The sequence below is a fragment of the Lutjanus erythropterus genome, chromosome 2, assembly GCF_056507025.1.
Source record: "Lutjanus erythropterus isolate fLutEry1 chromosome 2, fLutEry1.hap2, whole genome shotgun sequence".
NCBI classification, from domain to species: Eukaryota; Metazoa; Chordata; class Actinopteri; order Lutjaniformes; family Lutjanidae; genus Lutjanus; species Lutjanus erythropterus.
The window spans coordinates 42699816-42724360 of NC_139318.1; the positions used below are offsets into that span (position 1 = coordinate 42699816).

A 24545-nucleotide genomic window follows, 5' to 3' on the forward strand; every position below is an offset into this window, starting at 1 on the left:
TCTTAACTGGTCTATCCAAAATAACCGTCACACGACTGCAGCTCATCCAGAATGCTTCCGCTTGAGTCTCAACCAAGACCAAGAGAACAGATCATATTAATCTCTGCACTGGCTCCCAGTCGGTTATACAATAGATTTTAAAGTGCTGCTACTTGTATATAAATCACTGAATGGTTCAGGCCCGGAGCGCGTTTCTGACACGCTCAACAAATATAAACCTAGAGGGGCTCCGAGGTCCACGGACTCAGGTTTATTAGCTCAGCCCAGAGTCCAAACCAAACACGGTGAAGCTGCCTTTAGCTGTTCTGCTGTTTGTGTCTGGTCTTTTTTCATGTGCCTGTGACTGAGTACTAAAATTTGCACTTAATGCCCTTTAATCCTGAAGCAGAACACTCATCACTCTCACTGGGAGGGAGCGATGTCTTGGGCTTACAGCTGAGCTCTGCAGGTTTCTGGTCCAGAGTTTTTTGAAGTCAAAGGATTTGCATTTTTATTTTATTGAGTGTATTTTATCTTTCATGTGTCTTTTATATTTTTTATCTTTAGTGATCCCCTTTTAATTACTATTTTATGTCCGTTCTCCTTCTTGTTAGTCATATTTATTATATGGATGTTCTTTTTTTTTCAGTTTTTTTCAGACTTGACAATACTTTGGAGTTGATGGGAATGTTTGGATCGGACGAAACAGAAACAATCCTACACAGCCACCACTGCAAGGTAATTCTACAAATATCTTCAACCACTTATCCAAAGTTGGGTCCTGGAGGTAACAGTTCCAGCAGGGGACTCCAGACATCCCTTCCCCCAGCCACATTAACCAGCCCTGACTGCTCCTTTCTACTCCGACGATGACTGAGCTTCTCGCCCTATTCCTAAGAAAGATGCCGGCCACCGTCCTGAGAAAACCAACGGACCCTTTTACAGCCAATGTCACTCTGGACTTCAATATGTCAGTTCACCACATTAACACGACATCTTGTTAGCAAGCGTTGTAAGGTTTCATTTCTACTATGAATGGTGGCTGTAAGTGAAGAACTGAGGCGCCTTCAACTGTAAAGTCAAGATGATGAATGAGCCTGAAGGGTACAAGCACATTTCCAGCTTTTTACTCATATTTAAACGAAACAGGGCCTGTAAAATAAAGTCACAAGTTCACCCACAGCACGAACAATAAGCGGCTCTTGAGTTGAGGGAAGTGGAGAGAGCGAGGTTGTTTATTCCCTGTGACAAATGACGCCACTTGTCATTGGAAGACACATATTCAGTCTTCTCGGTGGGGTTAGATTTTGCTGTTTTCAGCCACAGGTTTGTCTTGTGATGACTAATTGTCAGACGGGAATATGCAGGGAATGTGAGGCAGAGCAACCACTGAGTGTTTTATTTCAGCCACAGATGAAAGATGAATTTGGACTTAAATACCAGCATGATATGGCGGTTTCAGGAGGAGCAGGGAGCAGAGTGAAGTCCAAACTAATTGGACAATTTTGCCCTGAGCCAACTTGAAATTATGTCAGTATTCAGTCTTTATTTTGAGACTTTTAAAAAAGCAATAACACATTCTTCCTCTCACAAATTAAATGTTATATTTAGAAATGATAAAAGACTTACTTGAATAGACAGAAAGTGGCTATAACAATTTCACTGGATATGACTGTTATGTAAATGAAGGCACAATCTCAGTATGTGGAAATTAGAGAACAGACACCGCCATCTGCTGGTGAACAGAGTGTAGTGAAACAAAGTTGACGATAGTGTGTAAGACACACTGCCTGGATTTAACTAAACAAAGAGATAAGATCCCTCCATTGGATCATTACTGCAGTGATTAATGTTTCAGCTGGTAACAAGTTATTTAACTCTAACTGATGCAGTGAAGAGTTTCTCATTTCTTAAACAACTGTCAGAAAAAAACATATCCTGTGGTCGTGGAAAAGATGTTACTGTTTCAGAAGAGTCAAATTATTGTCCTGCATCAAGCAAAGAAAACAACTAAGGAGATGAAACTACTAAAACTGGGTTAAGAACTGTCCAACACATTATTACAACCTGGAAGGATAGTAGAGAACCATCATCTTCAAGGAAGAAATGTGGTGAGGAAAAAAATCATTGAAACGTTTGGTGAAATCAAATTGCAAAAAATTAACAGCAGAACTCACATCTATGTTTAATAGTGAAAGTACGAACATTTCCAGACACACAATGTGAAGAAAACTCGAGGGATTGGGACTAAACAGCTGTGTAGCCTTAAGAAAACCACTTATCAGTGAGGCCAATCAGACAAAAAGGCTTCAGTTTGTTAGGGAGCATAAAGATTGGACTCTGGATCAATGGAAAAAGGTCATGTGGTCTGATGAGTCCAGATTTACCCTGTTCCAGAGTGATGGGGGCATCAGGGTAAGGAGAGGTGGATGAAGTGATGCTCCCATCATGCCTAGTGTCTACAGTACAAGCCTGTGGGGGCAGTGTTATGATCTGGAGTTGCTTCAGTTGTTCAGGTCGAGGTTCAGCAACATTATGAGCCCAAAAACTGAGTTCAGCTCACTACCTGAATATACTGAATGAACAGGTTTTTATATCAATGGATGACAATGTCAGGATTCATGGGGCTCAAACTGTGAAAGAGTGGTTCAGTGAGCATGAGACAAATCATTTTCACACATGAACTGTCCACCACAAAGTCCAGATCTGAATGTTTGAGATGTGCTGGAGAAGTCTTTACACAGCGATCCGATCATCTCTCCCATCATTAATACAAGATCTTTGTGAAAAACTAATGCAACTCTGGACAGAAAATAAATGTTGTAACACTGAGTAAGCTTATTGAAACGATGCCATGGTGAATGTGTGCCGTAATCAAAGCTAAAGGCTGTAGTGTGACTTTTTTTTTGGCCAGGCTGTGTACATTCACTCACTGATGGGTGAGTATGAAGAAATGTTTCCTGAGCATTTTTTTAAAAAGATTTATTATCTAAAAGGGACCGTTCACCACAAAATCAAAAATACATATTTTTCCTCTTAACTGTAGTGCTGTCTATCCATCTGGACAGTTTGAGATGCAGAGTTTTGGAGATATCAGCTGCAGAGATATCTGGCTTCTTTCAAATATAATGAAACTAGATGGCGCTCATCACGTGGTTCTGAAAGTGCCAGAAAGTAGTTGCTACATGAAACTGGATTAGCTTGAATAACTGGGACATTGCTGTTGAGTTCTTTTTTTTTTCATGCTTTGAGCACGACAAGCCAAGTGTCATCTAGTTCCATTATATTTGAGAAAAAGCAAACATCTCTATGGCTGTTATCACCAAAACTCTGCAACCTCCATCCTTATCCCAACTTGTCACCTACTGACGTTTTATTGGCACCCTTTTGTGTCTCGTACCGAAACACAGGGTATGGCTGTACAAGACGCTGGTGCAGAACCTTTTTAACACATCCGGACCGCTTCCTGCGTGTACTACGTCAAAAGCCTCGTGCATCTCTTCACTCACAAACGGGTACCGTGCGTGTCTGTATGAGTCGCCAAGGGGCAGCGATAAAATGTTGGTATCTGACAAGCTGGGAATGAGACCAGGTTGGCAACTCAAAGTGAAATAATCTATCTGGATAAATAGCACTGCAGATCAAAGGTAAATATTTATTTACATATTGTCTCTTTAAAAGATCAACAGAGGATTTTTGGTTATGAAACTTGAGCTTTATGTGATTTCCAGGTAGAATGACATCTATTAGTCCTCTAGGCTCCTCTAGTCCTCTGGCTTTTAAATGTAAAGGATTAAGGCTGCTGTTACTCTGTATTTTTCCTATAATTAAATATCAAGAGAAGACCTCAACCAAAACTATGGAACTCCCTGTCCCATGAAAAGCAATATGAAAAAGGCACGCACATCCCTGAACCCAGTGGGTTGGGTCCTGGATCACAAAATACCAAACAAAAAGAAAGGAAAAGATCTGCACACCAAAGGAGTTCCCGTTTGAACACTTTATTGGCGTGACGTTTCGAGCTACCGGCTCTTCCTCAGACTGCTGCTCATCTATACAGAGTCGCCATCTTAAGTACCCATAATGCATCAGATTACACCACGTGGTACACATCTAACAGTTGCTAGATGTGTACCATGTGTTGTAGATGAGCAGCAGCCTGAGGAAGAGCTGATAGCGTGAACTCCCTGTCCCCACTGCAAGCGAGTCAGAAACGCTTTTAAAAAAAAAAAATCAGTGCAGCTGTCTGCACCTTCTACATGTCTCTCACGTCCCGGCTGCATCTGACGTGCGAGATAACTCGCTTTTAACTGTGCGTTGGCATAAGCATCTCTATGCATCATGGCTGCCTCACGTATCCTGCATCCTATTGGAGTGACAGTTTGTGCATCCTCTGAAATTAATGCTACGCATAGGCAAACAAACATGGTTAAACAGCAACACTTTAAGTCTATTTTTTTGACAATAAATTATTTCAAGAAGTTCAAATATTTTTTATCATCTCCCTCTTTTGTTGTTTGCCCAAAAGTGTCACCTTTTCTGAATGGCAGTTTAAAGCTCTTTCCAAGCCCCCCCCCCCCTTGAGTTTTAAACCAATCAGCAGACTTTCAGGTTGGTCCTGAAAGAGCTTACACCTGTATCAGATCTGGTGATCTGACATCTGCTTCGTGTTTTGTCAGCTAACTGGATTTTTTATAATAAAATAGAAGCTCTAATTGATGCCTGCAGGACCCGTACAGTAGACGATCTTATCCAAGTGTTGGGCTGGGGGACCTTCACCAAAATGTAAGTCCACTATTTCAGTGTCATCAATAGAGTTTCCTCACTGCAACCAAACACAACTGGTTTTAGGCATCTTTTTATCTTGTTCTATATTTTATCTGTTTTGCTGCCAAACCAGTCACCCTTTGTGGCCAAATGAAATTGAAAGTTAAAGCTGAAGTTTTCTCTGTCATTTCATATCAACATGGCTGCCATAAAACAGGTCTACATTTATTCAGTGTCTCCCACCAGGTTTTACAGCAGGATATATGCAGAGGTAACTCTCAGGACAAACTGAGTTTTCGGTCCTGCCACAGTGGTTCACTTCTTACTTATGCTGATGGGCTGACTTGCTCAAGAGCAGGTTACGTTCCAGAAATCAACTCTGATTGTTTGATGGATGATTGTTATATTTGACTTTATATTTAATTTTCTTGTCTTAATAACTGAAATGGTCTTTTATTGTTGCTTCTGTGTGGACTTTGAAGTTCGTGGGGATCCAAATATAGAATAAAGATAATCTGGGGATCTGTTTCTATGCCATAAAGAATTAAAGGACTTATGAAGGCAAAAGGGGGTCCTACCTGGTATTAGCAAGGTGTACCTAATGAAGTGGCCAGTGATTATGCTGTTTAGAAATCTATATCAATAATTTAATGTTCTTTCTTTATATTATTACAACCCCTGTTGAGTTAAGGTGGAAACTCCTGTGGAGCTTGAAAGACTCATAGATTCATGTCACCCTGTGCACATTATGTGAACTGCATGTGAACTGCTCGGTTTCATGTCATATTGTATTGTTTTTAAGCGTTTGCCGGTGTAAGAAAGAAACATTAATAGAACGTGCATGTGTTTCAGCATGCAATTCTCATTTCTAACTATGGAGTTACACTTTGTCATAAAATGTGTCCTACCACGTGACAATATGAGAAGAAATGATCAAGAGTCAACACGATTATTTATTTTTCATTGTCAAAATTGACAGTTTCAACATCGAACCATTGTTCACAAGCACTTGAACTCACTTCAGGCTGTAACCGTTGAGAAACCATGGCCACCACTTACTTCACTTCATCCTGATTGGCTACAGTGAAAGATTAAATGGACTGGGGCGGGGCCTCTGCACGTTTTGGCCCTTCAAGTCAATTAAATAATCACAATAAAAAGGAAGAAAATGAGGCAACAGAAAGGAATAAGACTATTTTTTTTTATAAATCAGGCAAAAACATGATGTGCTTTGGTGGTTGCTTTGGCAGCAGTGTCTCTCTATTCTCTACTGATCAACCTGGATAATACGTAAACACACCTAGTAACACCTAGCACGTCACGAGCATCTCCAGTCTTCTTGCACAGTTCAAGTACAGTTTTCAACAAGTGCTAACAAAGAGCAGCATTAATACACTGGAATAAGGCCGCTGTACACCAAACCGGTCGCCTGGATTCATTAGGAAAAACCTGTTCCGTCACCTTCCAACTCAAGCCGTGACGAGACGGAGAGAAGAGCTCAGATAGAAAAGCATCAGGGTTCATTTTATTCCATAAATGGAGAGGGAATGACATAAACAAGAAGAGGAATTCTCTTTAACAGCCACAGTAGCACTTGATGGTGTTTCAGAAGAGTACTGATGAGATAGAAAGGAGAGAAAGCTGCAGACTGAAGACATTGGTGTGTGTCAGAGCAAAATAAGATGGTGATGAGACTAACTAATACGTTTTCAGATAAATACAGGGTTGGATGTTTCTTTGACTCGTTGGATCGCTGCAGTTTTCTGGGGCAAAGTCCTGCTTCAACCAGAAATTACAGATTCACAACCTGTTATTTGGATGATATCGTTTGATCTCACCTTTGGAAAACAGAACAAGGTGTTTGCTCCAAATGTCAGGATGTAATTGTGAAATAAATTTCATCTGCAATTGATATGGAGGGATATTTAAGGAGGAAAAAAAAAACCACAAAACCGTCTCTTTATCCCTGAAAAGTTGACATTTGGAAGTCCAAAACCAAATCGAGTGCAACCTGGCCAAACTCTCCAAGTGCTCTCACCCACCACAACACCAACACCCTTCTAGCCACACCTTCTTCTCCTCCTCCTCCTCCCCAGCTGGACAGGGGCCTCAGTAGCGATAGTGGTCCGGTTTGAAGGGCCCCTCGGAGGGTAGACCCAGGTACTTGGCCTGCTTTTCAGTCAGCTTGGTCAGCTTCACCCCCAGTTTGTCCAGGTGGGCGGCTGCCACCTGCTCATCCAACTGTTGAGACAAAGAAATGGGAGAGAGCAAAGTTTCTGTCAGATCTTATGAATCAACTGTCTTTTACTCATATATCTATAAAACATGGTCAGAGTGTCCATGACGTCACGCAGAGGTTTATGAAGAGTCATTGTGATGGCTCTGGCCATTTCCATGTTGGCAGTACCTGACCTCACTTTGGCATATAGACAAAATCAAATATCACAATATTTTAGCCAAATACCTTGATATTGTAAAAACATTGTAAGGATGACTGTTGATGCTTTCACAAAACATGACTGCAAGGACATGAAGAAATAATTTCAAAGCCTGTAATATGGCTCGTAAAGCTGTGAAAGCGTCATGCCACAAGCTCAAAACCAATGGACTCAAATACATGCAGCTGCAGAGCACATTTTCTGTCAATCAACCAACAGACTCAGCAGTCTGTCAGAGTAGTGTAAATAGATTTGTGAGACGATTCTTTTGTGCAACAGTGTTCTCTGTTCTATTAGACAAGGAGGATCATTTCAAGGACCATGAAGCAAAGAGACGTGTGTGTGTGTGTGTGTGTGTGTGTGTGTGTGTGTGTGTGTGTGTGTGTGTGTACGACATCTTGGATGGAGTGGTGTGTTCTGCGAGCATAACCCTGCTCCTTAAAAACTCTACATCATCTGTTGGCTTTTTACTGTTAGACTGAAGGTTTATTTGGGGCTCAACAGGCTCAGAATGAGGCTGTTGTGTTCAGCAGCAGCTCCGTCTTCCCCTTTTAATTTTTGCAATTCACTCAGGTTTAAAATTCCTGCCCTCCCATATGAACCCTGCTCATTTAACATAATTGCTCTCTGCAATACTCGCTGCAAAAATTTTCCTTGCTGTAATTTTATGGCTTAAGATGCCAGCCTATTTTCATTCCCAGGTCGTAAAACACCAAAGATTAGTTTCGCTCCATGTGCTTATTTTAACCCAAACCATGACCTTTTTCTAAACCTAACCAAACTACAACAGTTTCACAAATAACAATTTAACCAATGTGTTAAAAGGCTTTCTGTCATAACTATCTCATACCAAAGCAGCCTTGGATGAAAACAGGTTGGAAACGCACATCATCCAAGATCATAGATTACTTTAATGAACTGACAGAGACCACACATGACTGGCCTCTAAACAAATGGATTTCAAACCAACTAAACAGTAGAAATTTTAAAAAAAAAACAGGCTGTAGTTGGTGAAGCACTAAACTACCCTTTGCTTCTTGTAATCATGGAGGTCTTTTGCGATCAGGGCTTGAAATTAATTTACCGACCAAATACATTCAGGTGGGAATTAATTCTGGCAAAGATAATGAATTCACTCTCTACTTTCTCCAATTAGGGGAATTGTTGTCTGGTGGCATGAATAAATGTTTTTAGAAATCTGGAGGCGTTTTATTTCATTCTGAAGCCTACAGGTGGATGTGAATATAACTACTTACTAGATTTTGAGACAAAATAAAAACAGAATTCCTGTTGAATCTTCATCTTACTGCTGCAACTGAAACCACTGCTAATGTTGTGTGTTATAGCTCAATGGATACACTGACAGTTTTACCATCAGGTCTCTGCAGCTATGGACAACCCAAGTCAAGTACTTGCCCTCTATCACTCTTTCAAACTTAGTGAAACTAATTTCTATGTGATGGACTGCATAAAATACACCATTATCATATTAAAGTTTCTGACCTTCTTGGGCAAGAAGTAGACTCCCACAGGGTATTTGGCAGTGTTTGTCCACAACTCAATCTGAGCCAGAACCTGCAGGAAAAGACAGCCGATGAGATTAAAGACAAACTTTTTCCAAGAGCAACTGTGTTATGTTGATATGTCAAGGTCTGAGGTGAAATCTTGCTGCCTTTGAAAGTACCTGATTGGTGAAGGAGTTGCTCATGACAAAGGATGGATGTCCCATGGCACAGCCCAGGTTGACCAGTCTGCCCTCGGCCAGGACGATGATGTGACGACCGTTCTTCAAGAGATAGCGATCAACCTGAGGAGAGGGAGGATTACAGATGAAGTGACAGATGTGGGAGAGGCAAGTACAGCTAGAGTGAGAACTAAGAGGACAGACTGAATATAAGCAACAGGCAGCTTCAAATGGAAAAGTTTATTTGCGACATGTAAAATTTAAGGTACAAAAAGTCTGAAAGTCCATTTCAGTTTTCCTACCTGAGGCTTGACGTTGATCTTACTTGCGGCGTTTTTGTTGAGCCAGCTCATGTCAATCTCACAATCGAAGTGTCCGATGTTACAGACGATGGCGTCATCCTTCATGTTCTCGAAGTGACTGAAGGTGACAAACAATTATTAACACGCAACTTGTTATTGGAATTACATAATACTTGGGACAGGACTGAATTTCACTTTGTGATGTGGCAGATAAACTTACTGTCCCAGGATGATGTCCTCACAGCCAGTGGTGGTGACGAAGATGTTTCCCTCCTTACAAGCCTCGTCCATGGTGGTAACCTCATAACCTACAGAGCAACAGAAGAATAAAGTTTTATGTTGTGGGCCAACAGTTTGAGAATTAATGGTACGACTTTGATCTTTTGAGAGCTCAAATACTGGGTGGCATTTTAAAGACAAAATATTGTCTCTTTTCATTTAGAAACAAATTTTATTACTGTTATAGGTAAGTTTTACTGAAATAGTGATGGTACAGAATATAATTTGTTCATTAACCAGCTCAAATTACAAGTTTGGTACAATCTTTCTAGCTCTGAAGCTCAGTCTCGAGGAAATATTTGAATCATAAGGCAAACGCCTACCCATGTTTCAGTTTAGTTCTCTTCATATATACTATTGAAAGTCATCACCTACCCTCCATGGCAGCCTGCAGGGCGTTGATGGGGTCGATCTCTGTGACGATGACGCGAGCGCCGAACCCACGCAGAGCCTGGACGCAGCCTTTGCCCACATCACCATATCCCGCCACCACAGCAACTTTACCAGCGATCATCACATCAGTAGCTCGCTTGATACCGTCGATCAGGCTCTCCCTGCAGCCGTACAAGTTGTCAAACTTACTCTGCAGGAGGAGAAACAGACAACATATTCAAAATATTATTTCACAGGATGTCAGTTATTTTTTGAACCGATTTTCCAAGTCACAGCATTTCTATGACCCAGTTACTCTACTGGAAGTATTTCACTCAATACAAACAGCTTTAATCATTTCAAAAGGTCATTCCCAAATTATTGAATGGTTTCACTAATAAGGATTAGGATATATTTTCGCTCACGTAAAGGTGGAAATGTGTTACCTTTGTGACAGAGTCGTTAACATTGATGGCAGGAATTTTCAGCTCGCCCTTCTTCATCATCTTGTACAGGTTGTGGACACCTGTAGTTGTCTCCTCTGACACTCCAAGAATACCTGAAAATGCAAGTCATGAAATTATGGAGGACTCCCAATACAGATAGTGATCAGTTACAACATAAGGATTTTCATGTCACAAAAACTAAGGGACTGTGCATTATCATAAACTGGCCCCTCTATGGTTAACACTGACAGTTGCAGGTTTACTGAATAATTTATGAACTGACTTCATGCAGCTTCACAAAGCGTGGTTAACTGTTGGTGGTGAGAAATCACTCCGAGTCCTCTGTGTGTTATAGAGTCTCAGTGCAGACTACCACCAGTCTCTCTCTGCCACCTTATGACACAGCTGCAACATTGACGGTTGGGCTGCAACGCCTCAAGGGGCATAACCACCTAGCAGGCAACAATGTGAGTAAAACTTTTTAAATTTTTCCTCTTGATGAACACTGCAACCTGGCTGATTGCACAAACTAACTGACTAGGAAGAAACTTGTGAAATCACTAGGGAACAGGGAAGAAAATAAAGTCTTGGTGTAAACAAACTGACCTGCCAGCAGTTTGGGGTACTTCTGGTGGACCATGTTGGTGAGGTCACCTCCGTCATCCAGGATCATGTTGAGGGGCTGGCCGTCTCTGAAATACAGAGTCTGTTCGATGCACCACACGTATTCCTCATCGGTCTCACCTTTCCAGGCGTACACTACACAAAAAAAAGAAAAGAAATGAGTGAATGCGTCAGAGAGTGAGGTCAGAATATCACCACCTATTGGTAGTAAATCTAACGTGTTGGTGGTGAGAAATCACTCCAAGTCCTCAATGTGTTACAGAGTCTCAGTGCAGACTACCACCAGTCTCTCTCTGCCACCTTATGACACAGCTGCAACACTGACAGTTGGGCTGCAACGCCTCAAGGGGCATTAAATCATTTGACATAAAATACTTGGGGATTAGTAGCCTTGATATGGCTTATGAATTAAACTTTAATGTTTGCATCTCTTTACTTCCATAAGGCTGATGAAAATTTTATTAACAGCTAGCTTCCACTGCCATAATGGGACACACATGCAGAACAACAGTGTGCTTCGCTGCAAAAATGATCTGGATACATTTAGACCAGGTGAATGAAAAGTATTTTTTAGCTGAAACAGTTACAAAGTCATAACTAGAACTGCAAGCAGTTATGAACGGGGGCCAAGCCTCCCCGCGCGACCCGGTCCCAGCGGCCCTCGGAACCCGCCGACGCGGGCCCCGAGGGACGCGGGGCTCGGGGCGATCGCGGGGACGCGCGCCGTCGTCCGAGCTGCGGTATTCATGACCAATCATTAGGTAACTTTGCGGTCGGCCTCAGGAGGGAAGCCGCATCATGCACAGCGAATTTAACACTCTGAGCAACTTTTGGGAAACCTGATGTTTTTGGGTTTGTAGCGCCCCCTATTGGCCGATCTGCACCAAATTTGGCACAACGTCTGTGGATGACCTCTGGAACGAGCGTGTTAAGTTTGAAGTCAAAAGACTTAAGTTTGACCTAAATATGACACAACATGCGTTTTTTGAGCTAGCCAAAAAATCGTTCGGTTATAATTAGCGCATTTTTTGGCGTGCAACAATTCTTTTGATAACTTTTCGTCAGACACGTCTAGACATCGTATGTGCAAAGTTTGGCGCAGATGGCGCTTAAACTGTAGGAGGAGTTCGAAAAAGTAGGTTTCGGACATCTGGCGACTTAGCGATGGGAATTTTCGGCAAAAGTGGGCGGGGCCTACGTCAGAAAATCCAGCGCTTTTCAGGGAACATGGCAATATGAGATTTTTCAACGTCTCATTTAAAATGTGGAAGTTATAGGCAAAAATGCGTTATAGCGCCACCTAGTTGGGTTTGTAGCGCCCCCTATTGGCCGATCCGCACCAAATTTGGCAGAGCGTCTGTGGATGACCTCTGGAATGAGCGTGTTAAGTTTGAAGTCAAAAGAGTTTAGTTTGACTGAAATATGACACAACATGTGTTTTTTAAGCTAGCCAAGAAATCGTTCGGTTATAATTAGCGAATTTTTTGTCGTTCAACAATTCCTTTGATAACTTTAGATCAGACACATCTAGACATCGTATGTGCAAAGTTTTGCGCAGATGGCACTTAAACTGTAGGAGGAGTTCGAAAAAGTAGGTTTCGGACATGTGGCGACTTAGCGACGGGAATTTTCGGCGAAAGTGGGCGTGGCCTACGTCAGAAAATCCAGCGCTATTCAGGGAATACGGCAATATAAGAATTTTCAACATGTCATTTAAAATGTGGAAGTTATAGGCAAAAATGCGTTATAGCGCCCCCTAGTGGAGCACAAACGCGATTTTCGGTAGGCGGGATCTGAGTCCTATTCTACATGTACCCATAAAATTTCAAAACCCTAAGTATTATACTTTGGCAGAAATTAATTTTTTTTGTTTATCTTGTAATAAGCCCCGCCCACATTGACCTGTCATGACCCCCTTGAAGATATGGCCTCAGGACCGGCCCTACATCGTACGGACCAAATTTCGTAGAAATCGGTGCAGCCGTTCTAGAGATATAAACTTCCCATATCTCTAGCGCCCCCTAGGCGCCAACATTCGCCAAATTCAGCTCATAGGCTCCCAGTCTCATGCCAACCAAGGATCTCTGATTTGGTGTCGATAGCATTTACTTTGACCGAGATATGCAACATTTTCCATTTTTACGGCTAGCTACGGAAATTTGTTCGTTAATAATTCGTGGAATTTTCAACCCAAAAATAATCTTTTGATAACTTTAGCTCATGAGGAGCAGACGAGTGTCCGTGCCAATTTTCGTGCAGATCGGACAAAATCCCTAGGAGGAGTTCGAAAAAGTAGGTTTTGCAGTTTTCGCGATTTTGCGGGAAAAAAAATCGGGGCGGAAGTGGGCGTGGCCAATTGCAAAGTGACTCAGCTCTATTCAAGGAATGTGGGGATATAAGGTTTTTGAATGTGCGACATACGGTGTGGGAGTTATAGGCCAAAACGCGTTGTCCTTGGTTATAGCGCCCCCTGCAGGCGGACATGTGCAGTTTTTTGCGTCTGAGGTACGTGCGGGGGTCTGGGCCAGCCCACCAAATTGCACCGTCCAAACTTGCACGGTTTAGCCTGCAGCATCAGTTTTATCAACGGAAGAATAAAAATAGAAAACTAGAACTGCAAGCAGTTATGAACGGGGGCCAAGCCTCCCCGCGCGATCCCGGTCCCCGCGGCCCTCGGAACCCGCCGCCGCGGGCCCCGAGGGACGCAGGGCTCGGGGCGATCGCGGGGACGCGCGCCGTCGTCCGAGCCGCGGCCTTCCAGTTCAGGGCAATTGTCAGGACACAGTCTGATGCTGAGCTGCAGTATTCACTGTAGTGGGTGTGCACTGTTAGTGCCAAAGGCAGAATGCGTGGTGATTTTGATTTGTTGTAATAAATCCCGCCCACTTTGACCAATCATTACGTAAGTTGGCGGTTGGCATCAGGAGGGAGTCCACATCATGCGCAGCGAATTTCGTAGGAATCTGAGCAACTTTTCGGAAACTCGATTTTTTGGGGTTTGTAGCGCCCCCTATTGGCCGATCCGCACCAAATTTGGCACAGAGTCTGCGGATGACCTCTGGAACCACCGTGTTAAGTTTGGAGTCGAAAAACTTAAGTTTGACCGAAATATGACACAACATGTGTTTTTTAAGCTAGCCGAAAAATAGTTCGGTTATAATTAGCGAATTTTTTGTCGTGCAACAATTCTTTTGATAACTTTAGATCAGACACGTCTAGACATTGTATGTGCAAAGTTTGGCGCAGATAGCGCTTAAACTGTAGGAGGAGTTCGAAAAAGTAGGTTTCGGACACGCGGCGACTTAGCGACGGGAATTTTCGGCGAAAGTGGGCGGGGCCTACGTCAAAAAATCCAGCGCTATTTGGGGAATACGGCAATATAAGATTTTTCAACGGGTCATTTAAAATGTGGAAGTTATAGGTAAAAATGCGTTATAGCGCCCCCTAGTGGAGCACAAACGCGATTTTCGGTAGGCGGGGTCTGAGTCCTATTCTACATGCACCCATAAAATTTCAAAGCCCTAAGTGTTATACTTTGGCAGAAATTAATTTTTTTTGTTTATCTTGTCATAAGCCCCGCCCACATTGACCTGTCATGACCCCCTTGAAGTTATGGCCTCAGGACCGGCCCTACTTCGTACGGACCAAATTTCGTAGAAATCGGTGCAGCCGTTCTAGAGATATAAACTTCCCATATCTCTAGCGCCCCCTAGGAGCCAACATTCGCCAAATTCAGCTCATAGGCTCCCAGTCTCATGCCAACCAAGGATCTCTGATTTGGTGTCGATGGCATTTACTTTGACCGAGATATGCAAGATTTTCCATTTTTACGGCTAGCTACGCAAATTTGTTCGTTAATAATTCGCGGAATTTTCAACCCAAAAAACATCTCTTGATAACTTAAGCTCAGGAGCAGCAGAAGAGTGTCCGGGCCAATTTTCGTGCAGATCAAACAAAATCCCTAGGAGGAGTTGGAAAAAGCAGGTTTGCCAGTTTTCGCGATTTTGCGAAAAAATTATTTAGGCGGAAGTGGGCGTGGCCAATTACAAAGTGACTCAGCTCCATTCAAGGAATATGGGGATATAAGGTTTTTGAATGTGCGACATACGGTGTGGGAGTTATAGGCCAAAACGCGTTGTCCTTGGTTATAGCGCCCCCTGTAGACGGACGTGTGCAGTTTTTTGTGTCTGAGGTACGTGCGGGGGTGTGGGCCAACCCTCCAAATTGCACCGCCCTACCTTGCACGGTTTAGCCTGCAGCATGAGTTTTATCGGGAGAAGAATAAAAATAATAATAACTAGAACTGCAAGCAGTTATGAACGGGGGCCAAGCCTCCCCGCGTGACCCGGCCCCAGCGGCCCTCGGAACCCGCCGCCGCGGGCCCCGAGGGACGCGGGGCTCGGGGCGATCGCGGGGACGCGCGCCGTCGTCCGAGCTGCGGTATTCATGACCAATCATTAGGTAACTTTGCGGTCGGCCTCAAGAGGGAACTCACATCATGCACAGCGAATTTAGGACGACTCTGAGCAAATTTTGGGAAACCTGATGTTTTTGGGTTTGTAGCGCCCCCTATTGGCCGATCCGCACCAAATTTGGCACAGCGTCTGTGGATGACCTCTGGAACGAGCGTGTTACGTTTGAAGTCAAAAGACTTTAGTTTGACCTAAATATGACACAACATGCGTTTTTTGAGCTAGCCAAAAAATCGTTCGGTTATAATTAGCGCATTTTTTGGCGTGCAACAATTCTTTTGATAACTTTTCGTCAGACACGTCTAGACATCGTCTGTGCAAAGTTTGGCGCAGATGGCGCTTAAACTGTAGGAGGAGTTCGAAAAAGTAGGTTTCGGACATGCGGCGACTTAGCGACGGCAATTTACGGCAACAGTGGGCGTGGCCTACGTCAGAAAATCCAGCGCTTTTCAGGGAACACGGCAATATGAGATTTTTCAACGTCTCATTTAAAATGTGGAAGTTATAGGCAAAAATGCGTTATAGCGCCACCTAGTTGGGTTTGTAGCGCCCCCTATTGGCCGATCCACACCAAATTTGGCACCGAGTCTGCGGATGACCTCTGGAATGAGTGTGTAAAGTTTGAAGTCAAAAGACTTTAGTTTGACCGAAATATGACACAACATGCGTTTTTTGAGCTAGCCAAAAAATCGTTCGGTTATAATTAGCGAATTTTTTGTCGTTCAACAATTCCTTTGATAACTTTAGATCAGACACGTCTAGACATCGTATGTGCAAAGTTTGGCGCAGATGGCGCTTAAACTGTAGGAGGAGTTCGAAAAAGTAGGATTCGGACATGTGGCGACTTAGCGACGGGAATTTTCGGCGAAAGTGGGCGGGGCCTACGTCAGAAAATCCAGCGCTATTCGGGGAATACGGCAATATAAGAATTTTCAACGTGTCATTTAAAATGTGGAAGTTATAGGCAAAAATGCGTTATAGCGCCCCCTAGTGGAGCACGAACGCGATTTTCGGTAGGCGGGATCTGAGTCCTATTCTACATGTAGCCATAAAATTTCAAAGCCCTAAGTATTATACTTTGGCAGAAATTAAATTTTTTTGTTTATCTTGTAATAAGCCCCGCCCACATTGACCTGTCATGACCCCCTTGAAGACATGGCCTCAGGACCGGCCCTACGTCGTACGGACCAAATTTCGTCGAAATCGGTGCAGCCGTTCTAGAGATATAAACTTCCCATATCTCTAGCGCCCCCTATGGGCCAACATTCGCCAAATTCAGCTCATAGGCTCCCAGTCTCATGCCAACCAAGGATCTCTGATTTGGGGTCGATAGCATTTACTTTGACCGAGATATGCAACATTTTCCATTTTTACGGCTAGCTACGGAAATTTGTTCGTTAATAATTCGCGGAATTTTCAACCCAAAAAAAATCTTTTGATAACTTTAGGTCAGGAGGAGCAGAAGAGTGTCCGGGCCAATTTTCGTGCAGATCGAACAAAATCCCTAGGAGGAGTTCGAAAAAGAAGGTTTTCCAGTTTTTGCGATTTTTCGGGAAAAGACGTCCAGGCGGAAGTGGGCGTGGCCAATTGCAAAGTGACTCAGCTCTATTCAAGGAATGTGGGGATATAAGGTTTTTGAATGTGCGACATACGGTGTGGGAGTTATAGGCCAAAACGCGTTGTCCTTGGTTATAGCGCCCCCTGCAGGCGGACATGTGCAATTTTTGGCGTCTGAGGTACGTGCAGGGGTGTGGGCCAGCCCTCAAATTTTCATCGTCCAAACTTGTACGGTTTAGGCTGCAGCATGAGTTTTATCGGGAGAAGAATAAAAATAGAAAAGATGAATAATAATAAAAATCTGAACAAAAACAATAGGGTTCCCAGCACCGCTGGTACTGGGAAACGCGTATGCTTGCATCCGCGTTCCCCAGTCCCCGCGGGCTTGGCCCCCTAATAATAAAAATCTGAACAAAAACAATAGGGTTCCCAGCACCGCTGGTCCTGGGAACCGCGTATGCCTTGCATTCGCGGTCCCCAGGCCCCGCGGGCTTGGCCCCCTAATAAAAATCTGAACAAAAACAATAGGGTTCCCAGCACCGCTGGTACTGGGAAACGCGTATGCTTGCATCCGCGTTTCCCAGCCCCCGCGGGCTTGGCCCCCTAATAAAGAGATTGTTGAAATGTGCAAACTTGACCAGATCATTTTATAATTCATATACAGTAATCACAGAGGTGGTGTGTCTTACCTGGAATGCCAGCCTTGGCGATGGCGGCAGCAGCGTGATCCTGAGTGGAGAAGATGTTACAGCTCGACCACTGAACCTGAGGAGGGAGACCGACAGCGTCAGCGACAGTCATGAATTCATTTCCAAAAATTACACAATTTATGAGTTTAGGCTTCAATTCATTGCCTCTAAAAATGCTTTTTCTATGATCATAGCTCATTTGGCATCAAACAGCTATCATGCAGCTACATGAAGTTGAGCATCATCATAGTTTGAGCTCTACGTAGTTATTCCAACAGTTGTTTTACTGGGTAATTTAACACAGAGTGTACTCTAGCTGTGAGATTGTCAAAGTGTTGGTGGTGAGAAATCACTCCGAGTACTCAATGTGTTACAGAGTCTCAGTGCAGACTACCACCTGTCTCTCTCTGCCACCTTATGACACAGCTGCAACACTGACGGTTGGGCTGCAACGCCTCAAGGGGCATTAAATCATTTGACACATGAGCAATAATAATACCTGGTAATTAATATTGCAAACAGGGTTTGTACAACTTTTAAGACTAAATTTCGATCACTTCTAAGGTAACTAAACCAAAAACTTCCTTTATCGTCACACAAATTGTGATGCCAAACGGAAATAACAGAACACTCTTTGCACTTTAGCGCCACATCAGTCAATCTTATGAGGCACCAGAAGACAAATAAATGACAAAAAGTTTCATTTCAAATATGAATGGATTTTAGTCTTACATGAGTGACTGTGCAGATTTAACATGTGGACAACTAAGCATTTTTAAATTCAAGCATTTTAACTTTGAAAACAGTTAAAACACTCAGGATCTCTGGTCCCACCCTGCATTAGTTAAGTTAAATATTGAATTAATTTGTCATGAATTATCAACCCTCTTAAAAACTGTGTCTCCAATTATTTCTGAATGCTGAAATGATAGACCTGCCACTGCATTATGGTAGAGACATACTGCTGCTGAGGGAAATCTGGTGACTGTACAGCTGCATGTAAAAGTGAGTTTCACAGCCAGCAGTTTCTTCTCCGGTACTATGAAGTCAATTTCAATCCATTCAGGCACTGAGCATCTACAATTCACCTATCAGAATACACAGACAAAACAAGAACCTTCCACTTTTTTAATTTTGTGTTGCTTGCTAATCTACCTTACAAACAGAGCATCACTACCAAATGAAAGAAGTACGATCAGATAGAGGGAAAAAAATCCCCAGGCTGACAGAGCAGGTCATTTATTCTGTGCTGCTTCTCAGGGTGCAGGTTCCCTCCAGACAAAACCAGTCCTGGTCAGAAAGATAAAAACTAACATGATAACAGAACACATTGGCCTTGAGGCAAACAGGGGGAGAGACAGAAGTCCCAGACTGGGAGAGAGTTCGTCAAGATAAATGAATCAATAAAGTTGCACTCTCTCAGGAAATACTGCTGTAGTGCGCTTTCACAAGTTGGAAGACGAAAGTTATACAGTAAATAAAAACCAAACTGTTCTCTTTTCTGAAGTACTAGTCTGTACACATTTGTGCCAAAATAGCTAACATGTTCAAGGGTTTTTTCTAGTGGTAATCTTGGTAATGTTTTGGTAACCTGTTAGTCTTTACTTTGCACAAACTATTTATGATGCTTCATATGAATGAAGAAACCAAGGGAGGATAAAGTTTAACTGAACCATACTTGGCTCTTTCAGTGAGATGTTCTGTTTCTAGAAAAGTTTAACTGGACTTAAAAATGTACAACCAGAAGATGTTAATGGAAGTGAGTGGAAACAAAGTCCACTGTACCAGAGACATTATGTTGGGCCTCATAATTAAAAAGGATTGTGTTTCTTTTTTGTGTTTCGGGCCTTTATGCTTCTTTTCTAAAATGGACAACGCCTCTCTGCTTGCCATAGGAAAATGACTAGTGCACTAGATCACAGCATCTTAGAAACGTTTCTTAATGACCCAAATTTGCACCATGCAAATATCTTATACATCACATACATAGCAGTTTAATGAATCCAATTTTTGCTATTGAAAACCCATCACTGTGATTTGTGACTTATTCTTTTTCCTGCACTATTTTACCATTATTGCTGCAGTCTTATCTACTAAGAATGAGAGACTGAATTAATAACAAAAACGTCAGGTAGTTGTGTTGATCAAAGTAGGGATGCACGGGTACAGGAGTACGACATGGGACCAATAACCAATACTGGTATGGTATTGGTGCATCACTAATTCAAAGAGGAGTTATAAACAAGTAAACTAAATGTGCCTGCAGCCACTATGAGATGAAAAACAACTTTTATTCAATGCAAAATTAGTAACCTTGCAGTTGCAGCTGGCACATTACATGTCATCTCTGTGTTGCTGTAATGGAAAATGTTTTTCTAGAAGACATGAACATCAATGCTCTCTCTATGACTAAATATTCATCAATAGCTAGTAAATGTCACCTCAGCTCCGAGGGCGGTGAGGGTCTCGATGAGTACGGCGGTCTGCAGGGTCATGTGGAGACAGCCGGCGATACGTGCGCCCTTCAGAGGCTTGGACTGGCCGTACAGCTCCCTCATCTTCATCAGACCGGGCATCTCATTCTCTGCGATGTCGATGGCCTTACGCCCCCATTCGGCCAGGCTGATGTCAGCTAGGAGAGAAAATAGGATCTTGAAGGCATTTACAACTATGAAGATTACAATAAACATTTTCACAAGTCCTCTTGATCCTGCAACTGTTAAATCTGTCAAATCAAATCAAGTCAATAACATCCTCCTAATAAGTCAAATTGCACTATCAAATTTTAAAAATAGACTTAAATACAACTTATTGTTCAGTAATAACTAAAACAAAATTTATTAAGCTATCATTTCAACTGACTATATCACTAGGCCTGAACGCTGGCACAACTCTACATAGGATTTAAACTGACACATTAAATTATTTTATGTCCTGCCACACTTGTTAAATCTCTTGAGAAAAATCAGGATGTGGTGTTTGGAAATCAGCAAAACTGCTGTAGTTTAAATGGAGAAGTCTTAAGACAGATAAATGAGGCTGTCCGCTAATATTCTGCCTGATGCATGCAATATACTGTCATTTTCTAACGCGAGAAGAACAAATCCTTCTCCCTGGTAACCATGTTGTCGCTGCACTGGGTAAAACTGACAACCACAGCTGTCTACTGCACGTACAGTCACTCCTTTCATTTCCAGACAGCTGCTGCACATCTGCTTTTTTATTTTTTCAAGTTTATTGGAGAGTGGCTGGCATGATCCTACTAAATGGAAATATTGGGAAGTGTAACTACGGATTTTAAACAATACTGGAAAAAGGGCAACATAAGCTAAATTTCATCTTGTCCATAATCAATACCTTTTGATAATTTGTAATTTTAGGCAACAAGAGTTTTGCTGTGACTGACACAGCACAGCAACAAGTTATTCAAAGTTGATCTCTTTATAACATGTCAGAACAAGTGTGCAACAATGAACAAGAGTTGATACGCTGTCAGTAACTTCTACAAGGACAGCACATCAAATCACCTTGTTCTTGTTTTCACTTCTTGTTTCTCTAGTAGCACTTTATCCCCAAATCATTTTATGTCCCTCTATGAAACTAAAACTGTCACTACAGATAGTCCAAAGAACAGAGGCTGATCGTTCAAATTACATCATAAGGTCACATTTGGAGCTGCATGACTCAATTTGTTTTTATAAGCTGGAAAACATGAAGGCAAACAGCCTGTCACTCACTGTCAGGTGGAGGATGAGTGAGGAGAAACTCAACACACAAGCAAATTAAATATCAGGCTAAATGGCATTTGTGTTGTGTAAAGGTGGGTCTAGCTGGAGGAAAGGGTGATCAACATTTTTCAAATATTCTGTTAGCACTCAGTCCTATGTTACAGGCTCAACAATGCTGCAGGTACATATCGGTGCAGGATGTGAGTCCCAAAGTACAACTGACCTTCCACCTCTACAACAGAGGCAGGCTCCAGCCTGTGCATGTGCAAACACACCTCAGCCGGGCTGCACTGAACCAGCACTGGGCTGACTGACCAGCCAGAGAGAAGATTAGGGACACAGGTTCACACTGCGGTCAAAGTAGTGACTAAACTAAAAGTCAGTGAGTGAGTTCTCTTTTTTTGGGGGGGTGGGTGGGGGGGGGGGGGTTCATTGTGTGGCCCTGTATGTACATGAGCAAGGCACTGATACTAGCAGGTACTGGGTTTCAATCCTACCTGAAGTCACCAATAAACAGTACAGCATTGGAATGCAGTTATCCACCAAAGCCATGTCAGAAGCCCCTTTTATAAGGTGCATTAAAGGCACGAATGCTGTGCTGTTATCCTGTCTTGCCATTCTTAAATGCATGAATATGGAGGTAATGCTGTTCCACCATTAATCCGGCAGGGGAGGGACAGTCGAAACAATGTCTGTAAAATAGGGGGAGCCGGCGGGATGAGACAGACACTGTTGTCATACATCACCCCTCTTTTGCTTCTGAAATGCCAGCATGAAAATTTTCCCAGTGTCGGATCAATAAAGTTATAGCTTTATCTTATCTTCTGTTTAAGCCTGCGTTGTTCGGTTCAGTGTGAAAAAGCAAAGCCGATGTAATGACAGGTCTTCTTTAAAGCAGTATTGCAGGATCTGTTTACATAGGGGTATAGTTTATGGCCACAGGTACAAGTGCCCTCATGACCGAGGTAAACTTTGTGCCAACAGTTCATATCAGGCCAGTTGTTTGAAAAGAGAATGGAGAAAGACCTGCATGTAGAACTCAAGAGACCTTCAGTAATTAATGTCTTAGAATTAAATAATAATCACTAAACAATAAGATATGCCACAAACTATTATTTTAATTATAAATTAAACTGCAGATTATTTCCTCAACTAGTCATTTAGTCCAGAAAATGCTGGAGAAAAATCATAATAAAAAGCAACTTATCACTGCATTTTCAATGGAGAAACACAGCAGCACTTGTGACTGTTCTAGTAATAAAATATATTCCTATATAAAGCTGTATTTATCATAGTCTTTCTACCTTCTGCCAAACCAATTAACTTCATGCATCAAAATTATAAAATTTACGACAGGCAAAACGCAATAAATTTCACTTCTTGTCTACTTGTAGTAATATATATATATATATATATATATATATATATATATATATATATATATATATATATATATATATATATATATACACACATACACATATATATATATATACACACACACACATATATACACACACACACACACACATATATATATATATGGCCTCGATAGACTCAGTCACTGAGATGAACTATTGACACTTAATCATATTAAGTTGGTGGAAAATGTGTAGACTTTGCCCCACAGCTATCTGTTCGCAGGTAATTGTGTAACTTGCTCTGCCTCTAACCAACTGCTTCACACGCACAACAGCCACAGCATGTCAAATTAACTTTTCTGTCCACTGGCCAAATGGCTAATGAATGTACAACTTCTACCAGCTAAATAGCTTATTGTTTATGACGTGCTGGTGAGAGAAGTAAATCTACCAGGTGCTGGCATGTTTTACCTGCATTTGGCTGGTGTTAATTTTGTACTACTTGCAGACATTTAGTACATGATGATGAATGATAAAATTAAATTTAAGTTATTTTAATGCATAATATCCATCATCATCTTATTTTACATGCATTGCCTGATATGTTAAATTGAATGCAACTTGTTATTGTCCGTTTGTTCATTTTTACATGCATTTCTTTATTTTCTCTGCATAAAAGTTACATCGGCAGCATTTTTTAAAATTTATTTCCCCCTCCTAAGTTGGGTTCACTTAAGAAACAAAGACATATTAAGCAATAGAAAGAGATTTTCTAATCTAATCTCTTATCAATAAACTTCCCGAAAACGTTGAAATCGAGGGCATTTAGCTCTCAAATCTGTAGCACAAGAACACCACGTGCAGCCCCAGTATTACTACGGCATGCAAGTTACATACAGTGCAGCTCGGTCTCTGCCTGCTCTTGTCACTCAAGCAAACGCTGACGGCGAAACGTCAGGCTTCATGGGAATTGTAGTTTCCAAACACGGTCAATGCCGTGGAACGCGATGCCTCCGGCTCTTCTATTGAACTACAACTCCCGAGAGGTGTGGGATGTCGTTTTTCCTTCACAGTGCAACTCATGCTCGGCGCTAGTACGACTGTTACATGTCGATTCATTCTTAGATTTGAATTAACTCGAAGTGTAAATGTACAAGAAACAAGCTAAAATGACTGTTACGAACAGCAAACAAGCTAGTTTAACACCTTGCTAAGCTAAATAACAACAACAACAACGCCATACAATTTACCACAAGCTAGCAAGTTAACAATAGCAGTAACAAAGTCATGAGAAAGCTTTTAACCCTAGAATTATTAACAAATCAGTAGAAAACATCCAATTAAACTGTTTTGTTGCATAATTAGCTTTAAGGCTAAGAACGGCTGCGAGAAGAGCCGTTAAGTTAGCATGCACGTTACCATAAACTTCACAGCATGCTAGCTAGCACACCGCCGCCCTACTTTACGAAAGCTTATCTCATAACCACGGTTAAAAGAATATATATTGATACTGACCAACTTTGTAGGGAAGTTTCTCAGACATGGTTCTTCTCTGGTGTTTTGTTCCGGTGAGGTTGGGTGTAGCGGCAGCCTAGCCGACAGACAGAGGCAGAGAGGGAGGGACAGATTCATGACGGCTCGCTTTTTATCTTCGAAGCGACATTCAGAGCGGTTTACGCGACAGGGCGGTTCAAACGCGGTCCTACTCTGGACTCCTATTGGCTGCAGCAGCTCCCGCCCCGCGCACGAGTGATCTGATTGGGTAACGGCCGGTGTGAGACGGCCAATGATATCTTGAGGTGCAGTGTGGGGGCGTGAGTGTTTTGGAACGAGTAGTTGGAACAAGT

General features: G+C 42.3%; 1 protein-coding gene and 3 non-coding genes across 4 annotated transcripts; all 4 read right to left on the reverse strand.

Annotated features, from left to right (window-relative positions):
* Positions 1 to 6776: 6776 nt before the first annotated feature.
* On the reverse strand, positions 6777 to 24365 carry ahcy (adenosylhomocysteinase). Its single transcript, XM_084740626.1, has 11 exons — positions 24214 to 24365; positions 20051 to 20241; positions 17610 to 17685; positions 10874 to 11026; positions 10268 to 10380; positions 9825 to 10032; positions 9391 to 9478; positions 9171 to 9288; positions 8869 to 8991; positions 8688 to 8759; positions 6777 to 6987 (listed from the first exon to the last, which is right to left on the reverse strand). Exons 1-11 carry the CDS (start codon positions 24239 to 24241, stop codon positions 6856 to 6858), a joined length of 1302 nt encoding a protein of 433 aa, XP_084596752.1. The 5' UTR covers positions 24242 to 24365; the 3' UTR covers positions 6777 to 6855.
* LOC146332226 (small nucleolar RNA SNORA17) lies at positions 10578 to 10714 on the reverse strand. The gene has a single exon (XR_014772647.1). It is a non-coding gene; the product is annotated as a small nucleolar RNA SNORA17 (small nucleolar RNA).
* Positions 11109 to 11245, reverse strand: LOC146332227 (small nucleolar RNA SNORA17). Its single transcript, XR_014772649.1, has one exon. It is a non-coding gene; the product is annotated as a small nucleolar RNA SNORA17 (small nucleolar RNA).
* Positions 17941 to 18077, reverse strand: LOC146332228 (small nucleolar RNA SNORA17). The gene has a single exon (XR_014772646.1). It is a non-coding gene; the product is annotated as a small nucleolar RNA SNORA17 (small nucleolar RNA).
* Positions 24366 to 24545: the final 180 nt, after the last annotated feature.

Coding starts and splice junctions, on each gene's coding strand:
- ahcy (XM_084740626.1), bottom strand. CDS start 24,241: ATGTCTGAGAAACTTCCCTACAAAGTTG. Junction 20,242..24,213: donor GAAACTTCCCTACAAAGTTG/GTCAGTATCAAT, acceptor TTTCTCTCCTAG/CTGACATCAGCCTGGCCGAA. Junction 8,992..9,170: donor AGATCAACGTCAAGCCTCAG/GTAGGAAAACTG, acceptor CCCTCTCCTCAG/GTTGATCGCTATCTCTTGAA.